At 45.4% G+C, this 25,091-nt stretch overlaps 1 protein-coding gene across 1 annotated transcript in view; it reads right to left on the bottom strand.

Moving 5' to 3' along the window:
• Positions 1-8,809, bottom strand: part of CYP24A1 (cytochrome P450 family 24 subfamily A member 1) — a 17,106-nt gene extending 8,297 nt beyond the window's left edge. The window contains exons 1-7 of the mRNA XM_081255116.1: positions 8,770-8,809; positions 7,834-8,186; positions 7,424-7,614; positions 5,688-5,781; positions 3,748-3,844; positions 2,170-2,261; positions 1,412-1,523 (exon numbers count right to left, since the gene is read on the bottom strand). Coding sequence (XP_081111242.1) covers positions 1,412-1,523; positions 2,170-2,261; positions 3,748-3,844; positions 5,688-5,781; positions 7,424-7,614; positions 7,834-8,091 — 844 coding nt within the window. The 5' untranslated portion in view covers positions 8,092-8,186; positions 8,770-8,809. The remainder of the gene's footprint in view (positions 1-1,411; positions 1,524-2,169; positions 2,262-3,747; positions 3,845-5,687; positions 5,782-7,423; positions 7,615-7,833; positions 8,187-8,769) is intronic.
• Between the last annotated feature and the right edge of the window lie 16,282 nt (positions 8,810-25,091).

The raw sequence follows: 25,091 nt of genomic DNA, 5'->3' as shown, positions 1-25,091 counted from the left end.
ACCCAGGATCAAATATCTCCTTGCAACATCTAAAGGGTCTTTGCAGGCAATGTGACAATTTGAACAATTTGTTAGATAAGCTAATACTGCCTTGTTGATAAGTCAGCAAGCACTGACCAATGCCCACAGGAGCAGGGCTTCTCAAATATTAACGTGCACAAGAATCCCCCCGGGCATCTTCTTAAAATGCAGATTCTGATTCTAGAGTCTGGGGTGGGCCTGGAAGTCTGATTTCTAACAAGCTACCAGGGGATGCTGTTGCTAGATCTGCAGTCACGTTTTGAGTAGGAAGAGGTTAGAGCTTGGGAGAGAGAGGTCATCATGAGACAGAGGTGGCATTTGGGTCCGTTCTCAGAATCAGAACTTGATCCCATATCCAAGTATCTAGCAGGATATGGTCACTGATACAGGCACAGTGAGATTTGGCTCCCAAATCCTGGCAGCAGAGAAGAGGAGAAACCCTCCCCCATTGTTATCAAACATAAACACACACATACACACACACGTGCAGTGCCCATGCATGCTGACAATAATGGTGATGTTTGTCAAGTACATTCTAGGCATGCACCTCCCTCACTTCAATCCATCATACAAGCCACCACCATAATAATAATCATGGTGATGATGGTAAAAATGATGACAATAAATGGCACAGCGGTTAGAGTTGGATCTTCTGCCTGGCTTCAACCCTGGTTTTGCCATTACCTAGCATGCAATCTTGATAAAGTTACTTAATTTTGTATCTCAGTTCTATCACTCAGGCCTAATAGAAAACCCTACTTTACAGGGTTTCTGTGAGAATTAAATGAGTGTGTGTGTGTATACTCAGAACAATACTTAGCACCAAAATATTCCCTTCATCTTGTAGCAGAAATAGCTCTGATCCATTGAGATATTGGACTGTGCCAGGTGTTTTTTTTTTTTTTAGGTTTTGCAGAAATTATATTACATATTTTCTTGGCAGGAAACAGTGACAGTTCCCACTAGATCATATGCCAGGTTTTTAAGTTATCTATATTAGAACTGAAAACACTTGTACTGAGGTACGTACTACTACTACTACCACTATTAACCCATTTTAGAGGCGAGACAACTGAGGATGAAAAAGAGTGCATCTGGCCAAGCCACCACACCCAGTGACAGAGCTGGGACTTGAACCCAGGAATCTTTGACTCCAGAGCTCTTGCTTTTAACCACTCCTAGTTCCCAAAGAAGACTACAGAAAACTACCTCCTGTCTTTTCCTAGAATTCATCTGCACCAGGACAATCCCCAAATTCATGAGTTTGCAAAGCCCAAAAGAATCCAGAGGAGCAACTTCATCAAAGGATGGGGTGCTGAGGCCAAGATCACCCAGACCTTCCGGCAGCAGCTCCGGAGACAGGGTTGCTGGGTACATGTGGCCACGTTACCTGATTTGAAAATGGTGTCCCAGGCCAGAGTGTGCGCCTGCCAGACCTTGGTGTTGAGGCTCTTGTGCAGCTCGACTGGCGTGACCATCATCCTCCCAAACGTGCTCATCATCTGTGGGGGACACAAATGCCTTTTCACCCCCATTTCTCTTTCTCTCAAAGACAACTTGCACTCCTGAGAGAAGCGTTCTAAACAACTGCACCCTTTGCTCCCCTAAAGGCCGGAATTCCAAGGATGCCTCAGGGCTCTCAGCACCAGTCCCCAGCCCCACCCTCCAGGGACATGTGAAAATCATCTTTGGAATGCTTTTCCACTGGATGTGTTTCATAAAAAAATTGATCTTATGACCTAAACATAAAAAAAGAAGGATACAAATCTCATATCCATTTCCATTTCCAATAATTTCCATACTTCAGCCATTCCTAAAACCAGTTTCACAGGGTCTGCTATCTCTACATACAACCTAAACAATCCCCCAAATTTTAATCTGAAAATTTTCAGACTCTTTGAAGTAGTATTTTAATCAACTGACCTTTAACTGAAATACCTACTTTTACCTTGCCTGACAACGACTGAATGTGCTTTTTTTATTATATGTACATTCATTCATGAAAATATGCAACACATATTAAAGTGAACACTTAACTACTGTAATAAAATATGCATGGATGCCACTCTTGGGAAACACTGTGATGCACATTTGTTAGGTTCTGTAAACGTTTTATAAGGAAAGGTTCTCTACCCAGGAGATGCTTACTGTTTTGATGGCCATGATGAAGTTCAAAGCTTCATCACCTGCATTCTTCTGAAGGAGCCCAAATCTCTTCTCATATAGCACAAGGCAGATGCCTGTTATTTAAAATAATCAACACTGTTACCCATTCACAACGACACTGGAGTCTATGATTAGCAGGCTAGCAAAGGCTCAATTCTGTCTCCCACAAAAGTGAGGTCTTGGGCTTCCCTGATGGCGCAGTGGTTGAGAGTCCGCCTGCCGATGCAGGGGACACCGGTTCGTGCCCCGGTCCGGGAAGATCCCACATGCTGCAGAGCGGCTGGGCCCGTGAGCCATGCGCGTCCGGAGCCTGTGCTCCGCAACGGGAGAGGCCACAACAGTGAGAGGTCCGCGTACCGCAAAAAAAAAAAAAAAAGAGTGATCCTTCCGGCAAATCAGACCTTGGCACCTTCCTGCTAAAATCACTCTCCTATTGCTCCCAGGGACTCTGGGCTCAAAGCCAAATGCCCATCCCTGGTTTACAGGACTGACATGGGCTGGCCGCTGCTTCCTCCCATCCTCTGCCCTGGACATCCTCGTCCCTTGCTGGACATGCTCCAGTTACTCGGAACACCCTTCTTTCTCCTCAACACAACACTCTCTGTTCCTTCAGCCTGGAACATTCCATCTTCCTTCACTTTCACCTGGGAAACTCCTGCTCATCCCCCAGGCCTCGGCTGAGACGGTACCACCTCTGTGAAGCGGCCCTGACCATGCTCAGCTGAGGCAGCCACTAGGATTCTCCCCCAGCCTTGAACCCCCTCAGTCAAGTGCTCCCCATTCTACTGCAACTGCCTTGTTCCCCTGCCTGCATCTCCACTGGGCAGCGAGCACATCAAGGCAGGGCTTTGCTTTTATTCCCAGTGTGGTCCTTGAAAACAGTGATCATGCTCCCTTCTATTCGGAACTTTCCATGGCTCAACATCGGACTCAAAGTAAACGTTCTTGCGGGGACTTTCAGGCCCCGGCTTAATCTTTCTCAGCTCCTCTTTCCCCTCCCCCCATAATCCACTCACACCGGCATCCTCGAAGTTCCCCAAAGACATTGATCATGCTTTCACCCCAGGACATTTGCACCTCCTGTCTCCACTGTCCCAACAGGCTTCCCACAGATACCCCGGTGGCTTGCTCCTTGCCTTCCTTTAGGTCTCACCTCAAATGTCTCCTTACCAAGCAGACTTGCCTCACCTAGGAACCTATATTCTTTCTTGACTCCCTTACTCCTTGGCAGAGTATATATTAAAATATATTTACTAGTTGATTGTCACCCCTACTAAAATCTGAGCTCCATGTGAGCAAGGATGTTGCCCGTTTTGTTCACTGCTGTGTCCCTAGTACAGTGCCTGGCACATAGCAGGTGTTGTGTAAATGTTTGTTGAATGACTACATAAACATTCCAGAAGGTAAAGCATCACCTAAATGCCTGAAAGCATTAAGAGGGCTGCTATGGCCTTTCCTACTCAGCAATAGTGTATGATTACAGAAGAGTTGTCCACAGGGCCATGTCTGTCCTCCAAATCACTTGCAAAATCAAATGAACAAGATGTGAAGACAACTTACTTTCAAATGACCATTTGTTCAGCTCGCTGTACAAGTCTTCAATGCAGCCTCGCTCATCACAGAGCTCACCTATTCTACCTGTAAAATCAGCCAAGACCTTAACAGAAAGAAATCACCAAAGACACATTTCAGTCACTGAAGGAAAACAAAAGTTTCAAGTTCAGTAAGTTAGCGTCAGGTTTTGCTACCTTGTATATTCACTGCCCATAATGTTACTCATTCTGAATCATCACTAATTATATATTCCCCTTGGGAGTTCATCTTCTGCCCCAACACCCTTGTCCTGGGGTTATTTCCTGAGCTTTCCCTGAAGCCTCCCTGAAGCTTAGGTTTCAGCTTTTGATCTAAATTTAAGAAAAGGAAAACATTTCTTCTAATCAGAATGGAGAACAAACCACAAAGGAGGAATCAGCCCAGTGTCTCTGTGGGGACAACGTCTCAAGGACTCTGGCTACCCTGAGGTTTGCCACTTCCATAGCTGGGCAGGCAAACGTCTCCTTACTGGTTGGTGTTGTATTAAGCATGTCAAGCTTAGAGCCAAGGAACTGTAAGTTCTGGATGCAGCGCCTTCACTAAATAGCTCTGTCACCTTGGGCAAGTCCCATACAGCCCCTAGAGGCCAGTTTCCACAATCAGGGTTTTAGATGACTAATGCTTTGCATTTAATGAGGCTTGTATAGAGCCAGGCATGGTACAAAGTGTATTACCTTAGCTGATCCTCAAATAACCTCATGAGGTAGAAAGTACTGTCATTACTCCCATTTCCTAGGTAACAGATGAGAAAACTGAGGCTTAGAGAGTAGCTAAGGCACTCTCCCTTGAACACATAAAAGTGGCTCTGCTGGGGTCTGAAATAGGGTATATGTGACTACAAAATCCACAGGTGCAACTAATGGGCATGTTTAGTTTTTCCACATAGCATATTAGAAAGTACTCTGAATTTTTTACCATCAAAAAATCCAGAGATTTCACATGAGTATATGAATTTTCCGTTAGTCATCAAAAAATAATAATAATGACTAGATCTGGTGACACTGGGTCTACATTTCCATGTGGCAGGCATTTGCCAGAGCTGGGGCAGCTGTCCCCTCTAGAAAGGGCATGCACTATTCTGCTTGCTAAAATCCCTGTCGGGCCTGCCTTATACATTTCTATTAATCACCTGGCCCTTGGAAGCTTCTGAATTTGTAATCTTTCACCTATATGATCCTATGTGGGTCCAGTTCAAAATAAATACCCAGAGTGAACGGAGTAAAAAGAATTCTCTACATGTTTAAATCCTTCCCCCCCTTTGGGCCCCTGCTGGCTAAAGGATAACATCTAAAAACCTTAGCGTGGCCCAAAAATATTGTAAAGACCTGCCCTCTGCCCAGCATCATTTCAGAGAAAGCTTCACTTCAGCTGCACTAAATGTACTGTTCTCTGAACACACCATCTCATGCCTCCATATTTTCAGCAGGCTATGCTCTCTGCCTGAATGCCTTTTCCCACCTTCTCTGGCTTGCAGACTCCTACTCATCCTAAAAAACCCAGCTCAGCTGTCACTACCTAGGAAGTTTATGGTGTTATCTCATTTAATCCTCACAGTAAACTTATGGAGTGGGAATTGTTACTCCCAGTTTATAGACTGGGAAAGTGAGCCAGTTAAATGGTACAGTCAGGTTACATAGCTGGTGGGGGTGGGGTGAGTTCCAAACCAGGACTGTAGAATGTCAAAGTCTATGCTCGTAACTGCGCCCTTATCATAATACTACTTTAAAAGGGAGTGAAGGAGGGAGGAATATGGGAGGAGGATGTGGAGAGGAATGAGGAGAAAAGGAAGACTCCTGAATCATCCAAATTGCCTGCCTTTTCTTCTGCACTTTGTAGCTGTGGCTTGAAGCTCCACTAAATCCCTCCATCCCCAGGAGAACCAGGAAAGCGAACCCCGTCCTGCAAACCTCATTGATTTTGTTGTCCAGCTTCATAATTTCCACTGGTTTCATTAGTTTCTTTTGAAAGGCCCTCCTGACCCTCTGCCAGTCTTCTCCTTCCCTGGGAGAGAAGCAGAATTATATTTAGAGCAAATGGAAAGGAAAAGAACGAAGAAGCAGAGACACCTCCAGTTCTCTGACTTCATGAACTATATGATCAAATGAACACAGAATCGTGCCAAGAAACAGCTGGAGAATAATTAGTATTGGAATATTCGGGGCTGGTTTGACAATACGATGAATAATCACTTTTCCCTTGAGCCAAAGATTACACAGAAAGATCAAGGCCAGATATTTGGGTTCAGAACTTTTGATGTGCCCTCGCTGGGGTTGAACTGGGAGGCCAGTGGCCTGTTTCCAGCAGTAAGGGTGGGCACGTGAACACCCACTTCACCAGCAACTCAGATCTGTTTGAGGAAAAAAATCTTGTCTTCTTTCAATCTCTTGAATTGGGTTGAAAGGCACATTCACAGAACACCTCGAATTTAGAACTTTGCCATTGCCTTCAAATAACAGTCAGATTCACCGGAGCTGTAAAAAGCCTGTTCTCATCATGAACCCTTTTGCACTTGCTCTATAGATGACCACGCTGCCTGTGATGCATCATGCATTAACACTGTTTTTAATTCCAGTAATTAAGGACTTCCCTGGTGGCTCAGTGGTTAAGAATCTGCCTGCCAATGCAGGGTACACGGGTTCGATCCCTGGTCCCGGAAGATCCCACATGCTGCAGAGCAACCAAGCCCGTGCGCCACAACTAATGAGCCTACGCTCTAGAGCCCGCGAGCCCGCTAGCCACACCTAGAAAAAGCCGGAGTGGGCTTCCCTGGTGGCGCAGTGGTTGGGAGTCTGCCTGCCGATGCGGGGGACGCGGGTTCGTGCCCCGGTCCGGGAAGATCCCGCATGCTGTGGAGCGGCTGGGCCCGTGAGCCATGGCTGCTGAGCCTGCGCGTCCGGAGCCTGTGCTCCGCGGCGGGGGAGGCCACAGCGGTGAGAGGCCCGCCTACCGCAAAAAAAAAAAAAAAAAGCCGGAGCGCAGCAAGGAAGACCCAATGTAGCCATAAATAAATAAATCCAGCAATTATATATATCCTGAAAAATACGACTATTAGGCATTATAATTTGGGGGGGGTAAAAAAAGTGCTAACGTATTAAATGCTAACAATGTAAAAGCTGAGGAATCATATCACATTAGAGTATTTCTAAAATGCAACCTCCACACCCCTCCATGCCAGCTTTCCAAGTAGGTCTATCTCCTAATTCTCCCAGTTTCCCTTACAAAAAAAGGTCATTGTCAAAAGCAAAAGGAGTTAACTTCTGGCGTTTGAGCTACCAAGGGGGGAGAGGGGCGGGTCGCAGAATTTTAAGGGATAATTTTGTTTGTATAACATGTTTGCCTGGCACGCTAACGTGACAATCTCATTCCACCCAAGAGTCCGAACATCATAATTCGCGTAACCTTTTTTTGACATTTCTTTGACGGGAAGGCCTGGCCCAGCCCCCTTGCCAGAAAGAACACAAGTGTTGCGTACTCAGCCCAGACGTCCCTCCACCCACTCTAGTCCACGCAAGAGCCCGTGACCGCAGCAGGTACGGGCTTCCGTGTTCTCCCTGCATTAGAAGGGTCCCACCCCCAGGGAACCCTCATTCCCGTCCCTTCCCAATTTCCAGCCGCCGAACCCATTCCTGCTTCCTGGACTCACAAGATCAGCAGTCCGTAGCCCTCCTCGCGATAGTCGCGATAGGCCTTCCACGGTTTGATCTCCAGCCGCTGGGGGTACGCGCTCTCCGTGCGGTAGAGCGCTTCCAGCAGACACGGCGAGCCCAAGTGCACCGAGTCGAAGGAACCCAGCTTCATGCGGAAAATCTTGCCATATTTCTCGTGGTACTCCGCCTGCAGCGGGCCGGGCAGGGTGCGAAGTAAGCGCGCATCCCCTGCAGCCCCAAGAGCGCTTCTCCGTCCTCCCCGCCTCCTTCCTCCGGGGGACTGGGGCCCGCTGCAGCCTGGACACACAACCGAGCGCACCGTGCGCCCGAACCGCGCGCTTCGGGGAGGGTTTGGAGAGCAAGGCGGGGAGCAGAGCGGGAACTGGGGGCGCGACGAGGCATTTACCAGCGTGTCGTGCTGTTTCTTGAGCCCTCCTTTCCAGAGAATCTCCAGCAGACTGCCCAGCAGTGGCCACTTGGTGGGACCGGGCAGGGCAGCCGCGTCTTGCGCCTCGCCCCGTTCCATCATGGGGCAGAGGGGCACCTCCCGCGGCCGACGGGGCGCGCACGCCGTAGATGTCACGGGTCTGGGGGGCTGCCCCAGGCCGCGCAGCTCCTGTAGGAAGGCGGCAAGGGACCGGCTCTTGCCGATGGGGGAGCTCATGGCAGCGGGGGAGACCGGGCGCTTGGGAATGTGCGGGGGCTGGGAAGGGCGAGGTTGCTAAAGAGGCGCCGGCGGGAGCGGGGGGCTTGACGATTCTGCGGAAGAGAGGCAAAGAGGGGCAGCAGGTGTGGTGGAGAGGGCGGAAGACGGACAGAGAGAAGAAAGGACCTCGGCGAGAATGCTCGACGCTGCACCGCGCGGCAGCCTCAGGGAGCGGATGCCCGCCGAGCGCTGGCCGCAGGGGCTGGAGGAGCGCAGCCGGGAGTTGGGTGGCTCTTGGAAGGGGAAAGGAAAGGACGTGAGTCCGCCTGCTGGTTGCAAGTCTGACTTCCAGCCCTGGAGTAGCGAAGGGGAGGTGTCTAGGGAGGTAGAAGAGATGCTGCTGGCGCTGCGCTTTCCTCCTGTCCCTCTCCATGCTCCATGCCCGGGGACCATGTACTTATGGAGACAGGGAAGGCCCTGGGTGGCCAATGAGCACGCTAAGTGGGGCGGAGTGGGTTACGGCTGGCCAGGCCCGGAGGGACGCGGGACCCGGGGATGGGGGTGGTGCATGGAAGTAGGATGGAGTCAGCGAGGTGAGCGAGGGCGCCGGGCGTCGGGTGACCGGAGCGCGGCTCTCCGGGCGGGAACGCCGCGGACTCCACCCTGGAGATAATCCCCCAGGGAAGGCACGCTCACCGGAGTTCACCGGGCGCGCGCCGAGCGCGCCTCCACGCCCTCCCCCGGCGGCCGGGAACTGCAGCCTCGCGCTTGCACAGTCGCGCCGCCGCGCTGGCGAGGTCCCCGAGTACGGTCCCGGGGAGGCTGCCGGCGCCTGCCGGAGGCCGAGAGCCCGCGCGTTGCCCGACACCAGTTTTTTTTTGCCAGCCGGGACGGAAGTGTTTTTGGAAGAAGGTTGGCTTTCTGCACCTCCCAAGGTGGGGAGGGTTTGAGTCTTAGTGAAAGGCACCCGAAGAGGGGATTTCACCTTAGGGTCTTAACTTGGGCAAGGAGGAGCCGCTGAATTTGGAGAGTTTTCTCCCAAGCTGCTCCATTTTGGTTGTTATGAAGATGTATGAGTGAGTGCAGGTAAAGCGCCTACAACGTAGTCCACCGTCAGTACTCCACCTGATGTTGCCATTTTAGCTGGTTATGAAATGAGAGGCAAAAGCAGGGCTTGTGGTTGAGACTGGGCACCTGCCCCTCTCTCCATGTGGACACCGACCACCTTGTGCAAAACCTAGGCACCTGCACCTTCGAACCGCGGCCCCTACCATCCCCGTCCATCCCTAAGAAGGCCATCTTAAGCGCTTGCTTAAGCGCCTTGCAGGAGGGAACACCCCCCCCACACACACACACACACTTCCTAGAGTCCTCGTGCCTGACGAGGGTAGAACTCTCTGTACTAACCGAGGAAGAGAAGTTGGAGATTTTGCTGATTGTTTTGAAGTGGTTCGTATTCTTTGGTTCTGATCCAGTACAAAAACGACCGCCAGCCAAGGACGTGGTGAGGGAAGTTCTGTTTCCTCTGAGGGTTTTCAGTCACGTGACTGCGTCATTTTGACCCTGGTGTCAAATCCTTCTCTCTTAAGTTTATTGTAAACTTTTAGCTGTTTTTTTGAAAACCTTTTGCAGGCCGACTTGAGCTTGAACTCTCATTTCAGATTTGTCTTGATTAAACGTTAATGACTGTTAATGTTAATAAAAGTAATAGTTATATATTTATATAATTCATACATAATGTATTAGATCTATATAGATATATATACACTATATAGTACATATTCTATAACATATGCTATAGAATATATACTATATGTAATAGACACTATATCATATATACCATATGTTACTTAGTGTACAAATATAAAGCTTTCTAGGGCTTATGATAAGCCAGGCACTAAGCTAGACATTTTACGTAGAATTTCCCATTTCAGCCCAATGGCAAAAAAATAAATGAATAAAGTTAAAATTTAGAGAGTTCTATAATTTGCCCTGTATCACAGACCTTATCATAGGGTTATGTGGAAGTCAGACCCAGATTTTCTGATTTTGGCCTTTACTACGTACCTTCATATAAAACATGCTATATTACATCACCTTTTCTTAAACCAGGAATATCTCAGAGTATTGGAAATGTTTCTTAAATGGGAATATCTCCAAAACGGAGGTGGGTGGGATCAGTATATGTGGAGCTGTGTGGTGCAAATGTTGTGTTACGCTTCAATGGTGGTAAAATAAATAAATAAAAAGCCCCAAACAGAAGAACCATTCAGTTCACCACTGTGTGCCTTTCTTCTGGCACCGTGCTTGACACATAGTAAGTGCTCAAGAAATGCTAAATCCTATTGTTATGTCAGCTATTGAGTTATCTGCCCACCCCACCCCCCACCCCCGCTGTGTTTTCTTTTCTTTCTCTCTCTGCAGCTGTGCTTAAGCAGAAAGGAAAATAATTTCAGATTTGCTAGGTTTTCACATGAGTTTAGCATCATTTTGCTTTATAAACTCCAAATAGATACTTAGAAATGCAGGCAGTCGTTAGTCTCATAATAGCCAGCAAGAAAATTCCTATTTCAGAGAAGTTGTTCTCTCATGTCCAGTGGAGAAAGTCCCCGATTGCAGAAGAAAGCAGTGCTGGTTCTTTAAAACTTGGTTGACATCAACACATACCCGTCTTTGATGAGGTGCAGCTAAATACAAAGTGACTACTTTGAGACCCATCCCATCACTCTTCCTCCCTTGGCCTCCTCTGTCGCTCATTACTGAGCCCCTGTGAGTCATCCCAATAGGGATGTTGTTGGGAATTACTAATCAGAGATCTTGAAGCACCTGGTAAAGGCCCAACATCATTACCAAGACAGGCCCAGGCCCTCTGTTTCGTTCCGGGAAATCTTACCAAATCCTGAATGGATAATTATACTCCAGCCCTCACACCAAGCGACCACAGATGACAAAATTCTGTGTGTGTGTGTGTGTGTGCATGCACAGGCGCATTTGTGTGAGCTTGTGTGATGAAGGTGAGGTTGAGGGTCCCGAAGAGGGCAACGGCCGATTTCTCTGTGCTGAGAAACACAGCACTCTCTCAAATATATCAAATGTTAATACATAGTTTTGTGCTTCAGAGCTTTGGCTAAACTGGCGGGTGTGTTGTATATCCACTTACTGATTGTGGAAACTTGAAGGACTTACTTTCCACATCTGTTGAATGGATGGTGTTAGAACCAACCACACAGTAAAGGTCAAGTCTCCTGGAAATAAGAGTAATAAAAATAGCCAATCTCGTGGGGTTGCTGTGAGAATGATACATCTACAGTTCTTAGCACAGTAAAATGCTCAGTGAATATTACCTACAATATTACTCTATTGTATGCCATGGTTTTTGCAAACTACATACAAGAGAGGCAACATAGATGTCTCAGTTGTTATACCGAGTGTTAAACTTAATACTGTAGTTTTGACTCAGGAGACTGTATAATTGAATAAAGCCAGAGGAAGACTAGCAAAGAAATGCTGGTGAATTCAAATCCCAGCTCAGCCATTTAGGAGGCAGATCAACCAGCGATAATTTACTTTTATCTCTGTCAGCCTCAGGTAGCTCATCTCAAAGTGCTGATAATGAGAGTACCTACCCAATAGGGTTTTTCTGAGGATGACAAAGCACTGAAAGTCCTTGGCATATAGTAAAGGTTCTAAAATGTTTATTGTTAACATTAATAAGAATTAACAGGGTTTGGGCTCTCAAATAATGAAGGTCATAATCTCTGTTGCATTTGTCTTGGGGTTTCCTGCCTAATTAGACACACACAAAAAAAATCCTTGAAATTACAGACATTGTCTCCTTTTTTTTTTTTTTTTTGTCTCTGCTAGAGCAAATGACACAGTGCCGCCATTTACCTTGGCCAGCATCCAATAAGCAAATAATAGGCAATTGATCATTGATGATTTCCTCATTGCCAAATGAAAAGAGAAAGATTTGTATCAATACATTCTTTGTTTTCTGAGGAAGAGATTGTTGGAAAATCCCAGAGGGTTTTATTTGAGTGTCATATAGGAAGCAATTCTATATGACAAAAAGAATACCTTGGCTTTCAACAGCTTGGGTTGAAGCCAAGGCTCTACCACTCACTAGCTGTGTGACCTTAGGCAAATTATTTAACCTCTCTGAGCCTAGTTTCCTTATTCATAAAATTGGGGGTTACTATACTTATGTCTTAGGAAGGTTAAGATGAATATTTGAAATATCAGCCGAAGTGCAATCAACCATTGCCTTCACAAATGTCCATTTGGCCCCTGTATATGCTTGATGATTTCTGAGTAGAATTCAGCCCTGTTGGTAAATTATACTATGAAAAAATGTATCTTAAAGCCTCCAAAATGCAGTTACATGGAGAGAACTTTTGTAAAAGTTTGTTAAAAGAGCAGGTTTATTTCAAGGAGATGAAAAACACAGGTATACACTCAAGTTTATGTCATTTTACTATTACTACATACTATTTATTTATTTATTTTGGCCACATCATGAGGCATGTGAGATCTTAGTTACCTGACCAGGGATTGAACCTGTGCCCCCACAGTGGAAGCACACTCTTAACCACTGGACCGCCAGGGAAATCCCAACAAATTGTAATTTATTGAAGAGCTACTGTGTGTCTGCCAGATATTTTGTATCTCTACTCACACAATTGGTAAGTTAAGTGTTATTTCCCATTTTGTGTGAGTAAACTTGTTTCTTATAGAGTTTAAGCCAGACCTGAGTTTGAATCCACCAAGCTACGTATTACCAAACTGGTTCACTTTGTCCTCATCTGCAAAATGGGAATAATAATAGTGGCTCTTATATGTTATTATAACACTGTAGTTTTATGTGTAACTTGAGTTCTAGCTTGCTTCAGGAGGTCCCTGATGGCAGGAAGACTGTCTGTCTTCTGCTGTATTCTTAGTACCTATAACTATGCTTGGATCAGTCAAGGTGCTCAATAAATAATTGTCAAATAACATATTGCAAAATAACAAAGATTAGGGCTTCCCTGGTGGCGCAGTGGTTGAGAGTCCGCCTGCCGATTCAGGGGACACGGGTTCGTGCCCCGGTCCGGGAGGATCCCACATGCCGCGGAGCGGCTGGGCCCGTGAGCCATGGCCGCTGAGCCTGCGCGTCCCGAGCCTGTGCTCCGCAACGGGAGAGGCCACAACAGTGAGAGGCCCGCGTATTGCAAAAAAAATAAATAAATAAATAACAAAGATTAAATGCCTTATGTGTTACAGCTGTACTTGTTCTATTTGGTTGATTCTGTGGTTCTGGTGAAACACAGTTCCTGTGTTTAATTACAAACCTTATATATAAAGAGACATTTTATTTCCTTTTCTTTTTTCAGAAATGTCTGGGGAACTCGAGGTCTGTATGTAGATGTGCCCTCTTTAAAGTAATAGAACATCTCCACATAAAAATGGAGAAAATCAGTTAAATGAGTTAATATATTGAATAGTGTTTTTTACATGGTAAATACTCAGTAAGTATTAGCAGTTACTATTATTATTATTAGCAGTAGTAGTAGTAGTATTAATTTTGGAAGATCTAGATATAACGGTCTGGTCCAGAGTCAAGCTAAGCTGACTAATGAAAAAAATCCATTGATTCTGAAAAATTCCACTGGTGCTGATAAATGGAATATTTATAAGTGGAATATTTCCTGCCATATCAATAAACAAAGGATGTCACAGTCACCAATGATTGCAGCCCTCCAACGTGAGCTGGTGAGCCGTGAGGAAACTCAGGGCTGAAAAGAATATCCGCCATCTAGCTGACGTCAGACTGCAGCCACTCCCTGCGGTGAGCCCTGAGGAAACTCAGGATGTGAAAATACAGGCCCTAGACAGCTGAGGTGCACATCAAAGGAATGATTTCAGTGAGCCCAGACTCTTGCACCTTCCCATACACAGAAAAGCGCTAAATTCCTTAACTTGAGATATCTGGTTTTCTTTATTTAACCATAATTTTTTTTTTTTTTTTGCCATACACGGGCCCCTCACTGTTGTGGCCTCTCCCGTTGCGGAGCACAGGCTCCGGACACGCAGGCTCAGCGGCCATGGCTCACGGGCCCAGCCGCTCCGCGGCATGTGGGATCTTCCCGGACTGGGGCACGAACCCGTGTCCCCTGCATCGGCAGGCGGACTCCCAACCACTGCGCCACCAGGGAAGCCCTGCTTTCACATTCTTAAGGCTCAAATTGCTTAGGCATTTTTATTTCTCAAGCAGCTATTGGATTACTCATTTTCATACCTCTCTGGGGTATCTGAATTTGAGACCCAACATTGTTCACAAAAGTCATCCTGGTTCTCATTCAGAATAAATGACATCCTTCAGATGGATACTGATGACCCCACAGATTTCACCTCCCATGTCTACTCCAAACGTCTTAGGAAACCAAGAGAGGAAATAACTAAATGGAGGTAGGTGTATGGTGAGTAAGCATTTTTCCTTAAAATGGTCTCAGCTGAATTTCCTTGTTTTGTTCTGGGTAACTTGGAAGCTTTTGAAACTGGTTTCTTTTGCTCAGGAGAACAATGTTATCTCCCTGTGTGGGTTGAAGTAGGCAGCTCCTTTCTGGTCTGAAGAGCATTTGTGCTGGAGCACGAGGTGGATAATATTCCTTTTATCAACTGCTTATTATGTGATCACTAATTTTGGAGAAAGTTTTTTATGTGGGATTCAGAGAAAGAATTAAAGCTTTAGCAGCTCATTCTTAGCAGTTATGAAATGCAACAAAATTTAAAATAAGCCAACAAAAATCACCTATAATCATATCACCCAGAGAAAAAAAATAGTGGAAATTGTTTAAAAAGAAAACTTTTCTTTAAGTATAATATACATACAAAAAGCAATCACTTTTGAAATTAAAAATATCTACTACTTCATCATGAACTGTCTTCAGTATAAAGCATTATACTTTTAGGTGTGAATTAGAGACTTTTAAAATGAAATGTACCTTAGGTTTCCATTTTTTTTCTTTCGTTACATTTTCAATAGAATTGCTTTGCAGCATTTCCAGCAGGTGAAGATGCTCCTTTAGAATTAAGATCTTCAGAGAAGGATACCTACAATTTTAATCATTAACTTACTGAACCCATCATAGCGTAAGCTAAGGTGAAAGAGCCCGCAGGTAAGAACATGGTAAGCGCAATTCATCCAACCCAGTGATGGGAAATACCAATTCCTGTAAAGAGTGTTATCCACGGGGAGGCAGGAACAGGAAGTCCCCGACTTAGAACACCTGAGTCAGGAATGGTACCTCCTGCACCTGAGCCCCATTCCCCACCTCCCAGGGCAGCACCTGCCCTTTGTTCCCCATTCAGGAGAACTAGTCGGGGCTCGTGCTGGTTCTGGAAGCTCTTGTTCCCTATGAAGATCCTGGCGTTTGACAAGCTTTTTTTTCTTAATTAATTAATTTATTTGTTTATTTAGAGCTGTGTTGGGTCTTCGTTTCTGTGCGAGGGCTTTCTCTAGTTGTGGCAAGCGGGGGCCACGCTTCATCGCGGTGCACGGGCCTCTCACTATCGCAGCCTCTCTTGTTGCGGAGCACAGGCTCCAGACATGCAGGCTCAGTAGTTGTGGCTCACGGGCCTAGTTGCTCCGCGGCATGTGGGATCTTCCCAGACCGGGGCTCAAACCCGTGTCCCCTGCATTAGCAGGCAGATTCTCAACCACTGCGCCACCAGGGAAGCCCTTGACAAGCTTTTGAAGCTGCAGAGATGTTCTCTGAAAATGCATGTGAGGAATGTTGTAAATATTAGCGGGGGAGTATCAGGGAGTTCAGCGGTCCTGGACTCAGAACCTTTGGAGCCTGTACAGATGAGGTAGCTATGTTACGTGCTCAGGTCTGAAGGCCATAAGAAGTGGTGGGCACGTCCTACGTGGTGAACTGGGAACTCCATGGAGTCACAGAAAACTCAGCCGTTGGGTTGTAAATCATTATAAATAAACTGCTGCTAACATTAAAACTATACTTGACAATCCCCTAGGAAGCTGCTCCTTGGAGACCAACGTGCTTCCCAGAGACACACCTGACCACCCTTGACTTTGCCATCTGTGCCCACACCCCACCCTGGAATGGATCAGTGATTCTTCATTTGGGCTCCAGAGGTTTAGGGAAGAGGCTGCATGAAAAAGTATTTAATTACTAGAATCAAACTCACTATAGTAAGGGCTCAAACTGTGAAAGATACCCAGGAAAGGATCCTGGTGGAAGGATCAACATAAATTCTAGCCTGGACTTGAAGCCCCATGAGGACAGGTACCATATGTGCTTTGTTTGCCAACATATGCCTGAAACTTTGCACAATGTCTGACCCATAGATGACATTCAGGGGTCATGTGTGCCCTGTGCAGTCACACAGTGCCCCTCATTCAGAAGATTCCCACACTTGGTTTAATGCTCTGCTGTTGCCATATTGAAATTCTTAATAATGTTTGAACAAGGGGTTCCCCCATTTTCATTTTGCACTGAGCCCTGCAAAGGATGTGGTGCGTCCTGGTAACATTCAGTAAATATGTGGTGAATGAAAGAGGGAGTGAGGAAGGCCAGGATCACTCCTGCTTCCCTCATCTCCTTAAACTCTGGGTCAAGGTGAGAAAAATAAGGTTTTTCTTCACCTGATCTAAAGTTGACCTCCCTCGCTCTCATTTGTCAGATCCAGGACCATCTCTTCCCTTCTAGGAACGGCAGTGAGGCCATCCATTCAGTTCAGGGGAAAGCCCACTTGTACACACACACACACCTGGTCTGAATCAGTTCTGCAACAGAACAATTCCCGTTGACGCCATCCATTCATTTCAGGGGAAAGCCCACGTGTACGCACACACACACCTGGTCTGAATCAGTTCTGCAACAGAACAGTTCCCTAAGACTTTGATCCTTAAGATCAAACAATTCCCTAAGACTCTGGGAAATTTCCCAAAGGGGATTATTTAATAGTCTTACGTAATAGTGGTGGGAGACATCAATATTTAATCCTGGTTGGGCTCCGCTGGATTCAGCCCTGTTTTTTTCTGGGCTCGTAAACAATGGTAGAGTCCAATCTTAGAGGACCAATGTGTCCTGCTGATAACTGGTATTAGTGGTGCTGGGTATCTCTAATGCCTTGTCTTTTCCTTGACCTGTCTTTTTACTCTGGCCATTGAGCTGACAGTGAGCTCTGCACAGGTGCATCTTACCTCAGCTCTACCTCACCTCTTGGGGCTTTTCTGTTGGCTGCAGGGTACAGGGAGCCCTCACAGCCATTAGGATGTAAGGACAATCCTGGAAGTGCAAGGGAGTTGACACCACAGGGCAACCCTTGACCAAATAAGGATGGGTGGATAAAGCCTGTCTCTATGGTGAGAACAATCCTGAGACACATGGTGCACGATTTCTCCAAAGAGTTCCCAGGAGGAATAATCTCCAGTTGCCCACAGGGTAACCAGCTGGGTGACCAGCCCTTGGAAAAGCTTCCCGTCCTTGCCTTTGAACATTTTCTGAGCCCCAGCCCCTACCTTCTCAGGATCACCTCCCCAAATTGACTCCCTGCAGCAAGCCCTTGTCCCAGGCACTGTTAAGACACTGATGTAGCCAGAATATATCATTGGACACTCTTTTGATTAGAAATCACAGAAAGCTAAACCAAAGTTTTATAGGCAAATAAGGAACTTGTTGACTCATGTCATTGAAAAGTTCAGGAGGAGAGAGAGCTTAGCTCAGTTTGAGCAGGGAAACACTTTTTCACACTCAGGCCCTGTGTCATCTCTCTCCATTCCTCAGCTTCACTTCTGTGAAAACACTTCAATGAACCTGCTTTAATTTACATGCACATCCACAAGAGCAACTCACTCAACTACGGTATTATGGTATTTGTTCTGTGTTTGGATTTGAACCTGCGAGAGGCACCCTTAATTCTGAGCAGTGTATTGGAGAAAACAAGACTGAGTCTGAAGCTTTCTTTTTTTTTTTTAATTGAAGTATGGTTGATCTACAATATTGTGTTAGTTTCAGGTGTATAGCAAAGTGATTCAGTATATAGAAAGAATAATATATATTCTTTTTCAGATTCTTTTCCATTATAGGTTATTACAAGATATTGAATACAGTTCCCTGTGCTATAGAGTAATTCCTTGTTGTTTACCTATTTTTTATGTATAGTAGTGTGTATCTGTTAATCCCATACTCCTAATTTATCCCTCCCCCCACCTTTCCCCTTTGGTAACCATAAATTTGTTTTCTCTGTCTGTGAGTCTGTTTCTGTTTTGTAAATAAGTTCATTTGCATCATTTTTTAAGATTCCACATATTAGTGATATCATATAATATTTGTCTTTCTCTAACTTATTTCACTAAGCATAATACCCTCCCGGTCCATCCATGTTATTGCAAATGGCAAATTTTCATTCTTTTCATGGCTGAGTAATATTCCATTGTGCATATATATATATCACATCTTCTTTATCCATTTGTCTGTTGATGGACACTTAGGTTGCTTCCATGTCTTAGCTATTGTAAATAGTGCTGCTATGAAGTGTTCTTACAAACAAGAGAAGAGTTATCTACTTATATCTATACCTCTACATCTTTCTTTTTAATATTGGGCTAATTATTAAAAGTTCATAGATTTAGTTACAGGTTAAGTTGGCAACATAATTTCTTATAGCAAACTTATTTACAGATTAAGTGAATAAATGTAATTTCTTATAGCCATCATGTTTTATGAGATTTGTGCTCATCACATTAAAGATTAAATTTACAGAAAAATTTTTTAAATGTAGTTAACTGTTTAGTATCTCAGAAAGCTTCTTGTTCCTTCTCAGAAACTTAGGGCGATAATGTTGAGAACCTATTTAGATTTAAATCCTTTGCTTCTGATGATTGAGGTCCTGTGATTGGTGGAATGTGAGAATTACCTAACCTTTTTTATCTTTATTGAGAAGGTTAATAGCACAGTCATGTCTTTTAAAAAGAAGTTTCCCAAATATTATTAAAGTGATCATAATCATTAAATGAAACCTGAGAAAGTACAAATAAGAAAAAATAATTGCATTTCATGTCACCACCTGGTGACAACTACTGAGAATAGTTTTATACATTTCTTCCTATGTATTCTACCTATGGGTAGATTTTAAAATTCTAGTCAGAATCACCACATGTCCATTTTATAGCTTGCTTTTATCACTTACCATTACATCTTACATTATTATGTATCAGCTAATATTAATTTCTACATGAATATAAGAGTAATCCACATTCACTTTCAAAAATTTAGAAAATTGTGAAGGTGCAAAGTAAAGTCACCTTTAATCCCTGACACCTAGATATCAAATCACTATTATATAGCAACTTTTTTTTTTTTTTTTTTTTGCCGTACGCGGGCCTCTCACTGCTGCAGCCTCTCCCGCTGTGGAGCACAGGCTCCGGACGCGCAGGCTCAGCGGCCATGGCTCACGGGCCCAGCTGCTCCGCGGCATGTGGGATCCTCCCGGAGTGGGGCACGAACCCGTGTCCCCTGCATCAGCAGGAGGACTCTCAACCACTGCGCCACCAGGGAAGCCCCCAGATGTGTTTTTAAGAATAAAATTGGAATTGGGAATTTTGCACCCTACCTGTTTTTCAGCATGGTTTTCCATGTCACTACTTTTCAAAACTGTCATTGTGATAAATGCATGTTACTGTGGGTGTCTTATAGGCTGAACACAGGGTAGTTCAAATGCTTCATTTTTATAAACTAACTGCTTTAATACCACCCTTGTACAGAGTCTATTTCTGGTTTTAGACTTATTTTCTCAGAATAGGTGTCCAGGAATAGAATTATTCTTCAAACAATAAAAGTGCTCATTCATTTTCCTAAGCTGCTTTCTAAGCATTTCTAAGCATCCATCTCTCTTCCCGGGTGGCCGTGTATGAGCACGAGGGCAGGGGTTGCTTTTTTGTTCCTCTCTTCAGCCTTAGTGGCTGCAAAGTATTTTGCTCCGAGAAAGACTAAAGAGACATCAGTGATTGACAGCAATGTTTGCCGTGACATCCTCCACCTTATCCTTTGCTTATCGCCAAAAACGAACCAGGTTTCTCCAAAGAGATTAGTCATGATGCCTTTCGAGGCTTTATAAGCATTAAGCAGCGGCTGAGGTATCACTTCTCTCTCTTGACTATTTTTTCCACTTACACATGTAACCCGTATAGCTGATTATTACGTGGTAGTGGTGGGTGGTGTGCTGGTCTGGGGGCTTGCGGTTGACTTTGTGTGGTTTTGTTATCCCCTCAGCCTCGTCTCTGCGTTAAAGTCTGTGTCTGTGTGACACAAATGCAACCTACAGGTTACTTGAGTGTGTGCTATATACGATAAGAAACCTTAAAAGTCAGCACAAGGTCCCTGGCTGTAATTGGTGTGTGCCAATAGTTTTTTATTTTCAGATAGAATTTCACCTCTGTAGTTATCAATCAGCAGCACCGCAAAACAGCCTAAAGAATATTACAGCCCTTTGTCTTTCCATCCCTTCATGATTGTCTTGGCTGAACTTAAAATAACAAAGGAATAACTTTTCTCTAAAAATAACATCTCTTTAGGTTGTTTGTGGCAAATAACCCCTGTAGTAGATTCAGCAGCTGGAGAATTTGGAAAAGGGGGTCAGAATGCACACAGACTCTTTGTAAGGGCAGAGGAATCCACAGTGGAGGCAAACATCTAGGGACGACATTGAAATGACCTTGCAGGACTGCTGGCTGCTACAATCTCAGCACCTCTGAGCCTGAGTCACTAAGGCCAGGGCTTCTACTAGGACTGTCTTCCTGCTGCTTCAGAGAGCCCCAGCTTCCTCTGCTGGACTACCCTCATCACCAGGAGTGGGTTCCCCAGGCACCTGGCACCTCTTCTCATTGGTTCTCTTAGAGCAAAATCTCCCACTGGTGAGTCTGATTGGCTGGACCTAAATCCACAGACCTGCATCCTAGCTTAAGGGATGCTAGGAAATTGAGTTCTGACTTCTAGAATGGAGAGTTGACACCCATGACCTGGAAATTACCCCAAATATAGAGAAACGTATTCAAGAGTTACTAGATGGTCACAAATACGTAAGGTGCCCACTTCATTGCAAAACAGATCCTTTTATGAGCAGCATCTGTGTGAAGAGTTTGCCTGGCTCAATGCTAAGGGAAACCCAGGTTCTGGGCAAATCCTTGTTGAATGAATCACACTAGGGAATTTATATATTTTATTTATTTATTTATTTATTTATGGCTGTGTTGGGTCTTCGTTTCTGTGCGAGGGCTTTCTCTAGTTGCGGCGATGGGGGGGCGCCCTCTTCATCGCAGTGCACAGGCCTCTCACTGTCGTGGCCTCTCTTGTTGTAGAGCACAGGCTCCAGACGCACAGGCTCAGCAGTTGTGGCTCACGGGCCCAGTTTTTCTGCGGCATGTGGGATCTTCCCAGACCAGGGCTTGAACCCGTGTCCCCTGCATTGGCAGGCAGATTCTCAACCACTGCGCCACCAGAGAAGTCCGGGAATTTATATTTTAATTTGAAGATATGCTGTGACTGCTCCTTATAACAAGTTCTGACTCCTTTCTCGATATCAAGATCGCTATAAGCGTGTACTCTTGAAATAAACAGTTTGGTTCATGGCCTATTTTATAAAGGCCTTAAGCCAGTGCATACACTGGAGGGCTTTGGAAAAACCAGTAAAAACTAAGTTGAGCATTCAAACTAGTGAGAGGTGGTTATATTTGGCCCAAAGACAGAGAGGGTTCCTTGCTTTGGTGCAATCTTGCTTTGTGGAGTGTAGACGAGCATGTGGACAGTTCCTGAGGGTTTGCAAAGAGAAAAGTAAAAATGTCAGATTCTGGAGTCACAACCCATCTGGAGGAAAGAGCTATTCAGGCAATGAGTCCACACGGTCACAATTTGTGAGGTACGTTGTTTTACTAGATATACTAGCAAAAAAAAAAAAGGATGGGCTTCCCTGGTGGCGCAGTGGTTGAGAGTCCACCTGCCGATGCAGGGGACACGGGTTCGTGCCCCGGTCCAGGAGTATCCCACATGCCATGGAGCAGCTGGGCCCGTGAGCCATGGCCGCTGAGCCTGCGCGTCCAGAGCCTGTGCTCCGCAACGGGAGAGGCCACAGCGGTGAGAGGCCCGCGTACCGCAAAAAAAAAAAAGGTGAGTGGAAATACTCTATGGACTCTTGTACATTGTTACTGAGTTAATTCATCAACAGCTGTATTGGATTATATATTACTGTATGAATTCCTAAATACATAGTCACTCATAGTCACTCATCCATACACATATTTATTTATTCATTAGCTAATATTTGCCAAGCAGCTACTTCCCTGTTGGTGTTGTGATTACAGAGATGAAGGAACAAGCATGGTTTGCTTCCCTTGGTGCTCCTAGTATAACGAGGAGACAGAGTTCAAAACGGAACGTGCTGGGGAGGCCTACACGGGTGCTTAAGTGGGGGATACTGCTCTTTCTGGGCGGTAGACGTGTTAAAGGAGAGCTTCCCTGATGGAGCGACACGGAGGCTGAGTGTTGAGGATGAGTAGACTTCAGCCAGGTGAATAGCAGGAAAGAAGGCCCGGAGGGCGGCAGGACTATAGCAACGACAAAGGCTCTGAGGCAGAAGGGACCCGGCGGCATTCACAGAACGGAGGCCCAAGGGGATGGAGAATAGTGAGTGGAGGGAAAAACAGTATGAAATGAGTCTGAGAGGAGGCTAGACCCTGGTAAGAAAACTATAAACTAAGAGCAACGAGAAGACAGTGAAGAATTTCAAGGAGGGGAGTGATAAAAGCATTTACAAAATGGCTTAGCCGAGTCCAAACTGACTACATTACCCAAGCAGAGTCAAAAGAAGCACAAGATAGAGAAGGTAAGGCATATACGGTGGTAGCTGAGAAAAGTACCAAATCGTGTAACAAGTGCAGAATTTATTTAAAAAAAAATCAAGATTGTGACATTTTAATTTTTTTCTTGGCCACGCTGAATGGCATGTGGGATCTTAGTTCCCTGATGAGGGATCGAACCCAGGCCCTCGGCATTAAAAGCTCAGACTCCTAACCACTGGACCACCAGGGAATTCCCAAAAGGGCAGAATTTAAAGATGGAAGAGGTTAGCAAGAACCAAGGAAGGCTTTAGGAGTTGGATTAAATCTTAAGATAGATTTAAAGACACCCTTGGGTGTCAAGAGTCATGCAGGGACACAGGAAGTTCATGATCACGGAACAAAGCAGGAAGGAGGTGAATTCAGGAGAGAGTAACCTGACAGCCTAGGGAGGACATTTTCCAGTAAGAGATGGAGTCCCTGATCCATGAAAATGCATTTAGGGATGGAAAATTTGATCCTAAGAACATTCCAGAAGATGTGCACCTGGAGAGGTTTACCAGAGGTCACAAATGGGTGGGTGGCCTGAGCTCTCCATCTGGCTGTTACAAATGGAAGTTTAGAATTTATTTGAAAAGAGATTTGAGTGAAGAGTTCAACATCAGGAGACTTCACGTAAAAAAAAAAAAAAAGAAAATCTGTATTTCTGGTAAAAAGGGGAACTTCTAGTGGCTTTGAGTCCCCGTGGATGGAGTGGTCCCTCCCTAACGGGCTTCACTCAATTTACGTTTCCTGCCAGGTCCCTGTGGGCCTTGGGAGCTGCCGCCACCCCCTCGACAGCGGGGGGCAGGGAGGAGGGGACGCCTTGCCTCCCCAAGGGATTAGGGCCAAGCATGCGAGAGGCCTAGAGGTGGAGGATTTAAGGAGGCACTCACTCCCGAGGCAGCCCTGGCCCTAGTTCCCCTCCACGCTTCGATCAAATCTCAGCTGAAAGAATTTCTTCCGAGCCTCCCAGAGTGGAGATTTGCTTAAGATCTGCTCCTTTAGCAGGTGAAACTGGTTTTCATTTTAAGTCAGAGGTGTTTAAATGCCCTTTTAAAATATATTTATTCTAAATTTTAAAGACAGGTTATTTGTTTAAATTAACAAAAAAATTAGTTCTGTTGGTGTTTTGGCATGAAACTACCAAGGTGGACTTGAGTGACTCAGGTCTGGGGAAGGCTACCACGATCCTCGGGCGCCCCCTGCAGGCAATGAGTAAATTACCACGTGATCACAGGGGTTGGCTTCTCTTTGCCCCTCACTCCTCTCGGCTCCCCGTGGAAGGCTCATCCCATCAAGACTTCCCTTTGAAGTCTTAGAACCGGGAGCCTGGCACGGATGTTGCAGGTTTTGGAGGGCACTCATGCACGTACGGCTATGAAATGAGCTCTTTATCGCTTTGTGACAGAATCTAAATTAAGCTGGGACGTGTCTGGACAATTTTGTAGCTTACATGTCAATTCAAATAGAGGTTTTTTTGTCTTTTGTTTTTCCCCCTTAACATACTTGCCCTTTCTATCCTTGTATCTTCCTCATGGAGTTTTCATACTGGTAGTTACATAGTCTTTTATTATTATTTTTTGTGTTCTTGTTATAGCTATTAAAACCACATTAATAGCACCTTCTAACATACTGTATAACGTACTTATATATTTTGAGTATGGTCTGTTTCCCATCACTAGAATGTAAGTTGCATAAAACAGGGCATTTTATCTATTTTTTTCAGTGCTGTAGCCCCACCACCTAGCACCTGCCCTTATTGATCAGTTCCAGAGGCTTCGTTGGCTGCTCCAGCCAGACACAGGACCCTCAGCGTGGTCTCAGGGCTGCAGCCCCAGGTGCTCTGATCTGTGGCTATGTACGTGTGCCAACTGTAAGCTCCCTGCTGCAAAGCACCTTGTTTGATTCAGCTTTCTTTTTGCAATAGCATCTAGCATGGGACAGGTCTCAAACAAAGGCACGCACAAACCCCTTCATTTAGATCTGTTAGAACAGAAGCCTGGGGGTAGCCAAGTTCACATACCTGGAAGGCCTGACAGGGAAGCACACAGATGAGGCAGGTAGGGACCTGTGGGGACCCTGGAGAGGGCCTGTGAGCTAAATGGGCCATGTCCAATCAGCACCAGCAGCTGCTGGCATGCAA

The sequence above is a fragment of the Mesoplodon bidens genome, assembly GCF_964165515.1.
Source record: "Mesoplodon bidens genome assembly, chromosome: 15".
NCBI classification, from domain to species: Eukaryota; Metazoa; Chordata; class Mammalia; order Artiodactyla; family Ziphiidae; genus Mesoplodon; species Mesoplodon bidens.
This window is presented reverse-complemented; position numbering and strand designations above follow the sequence as displayed.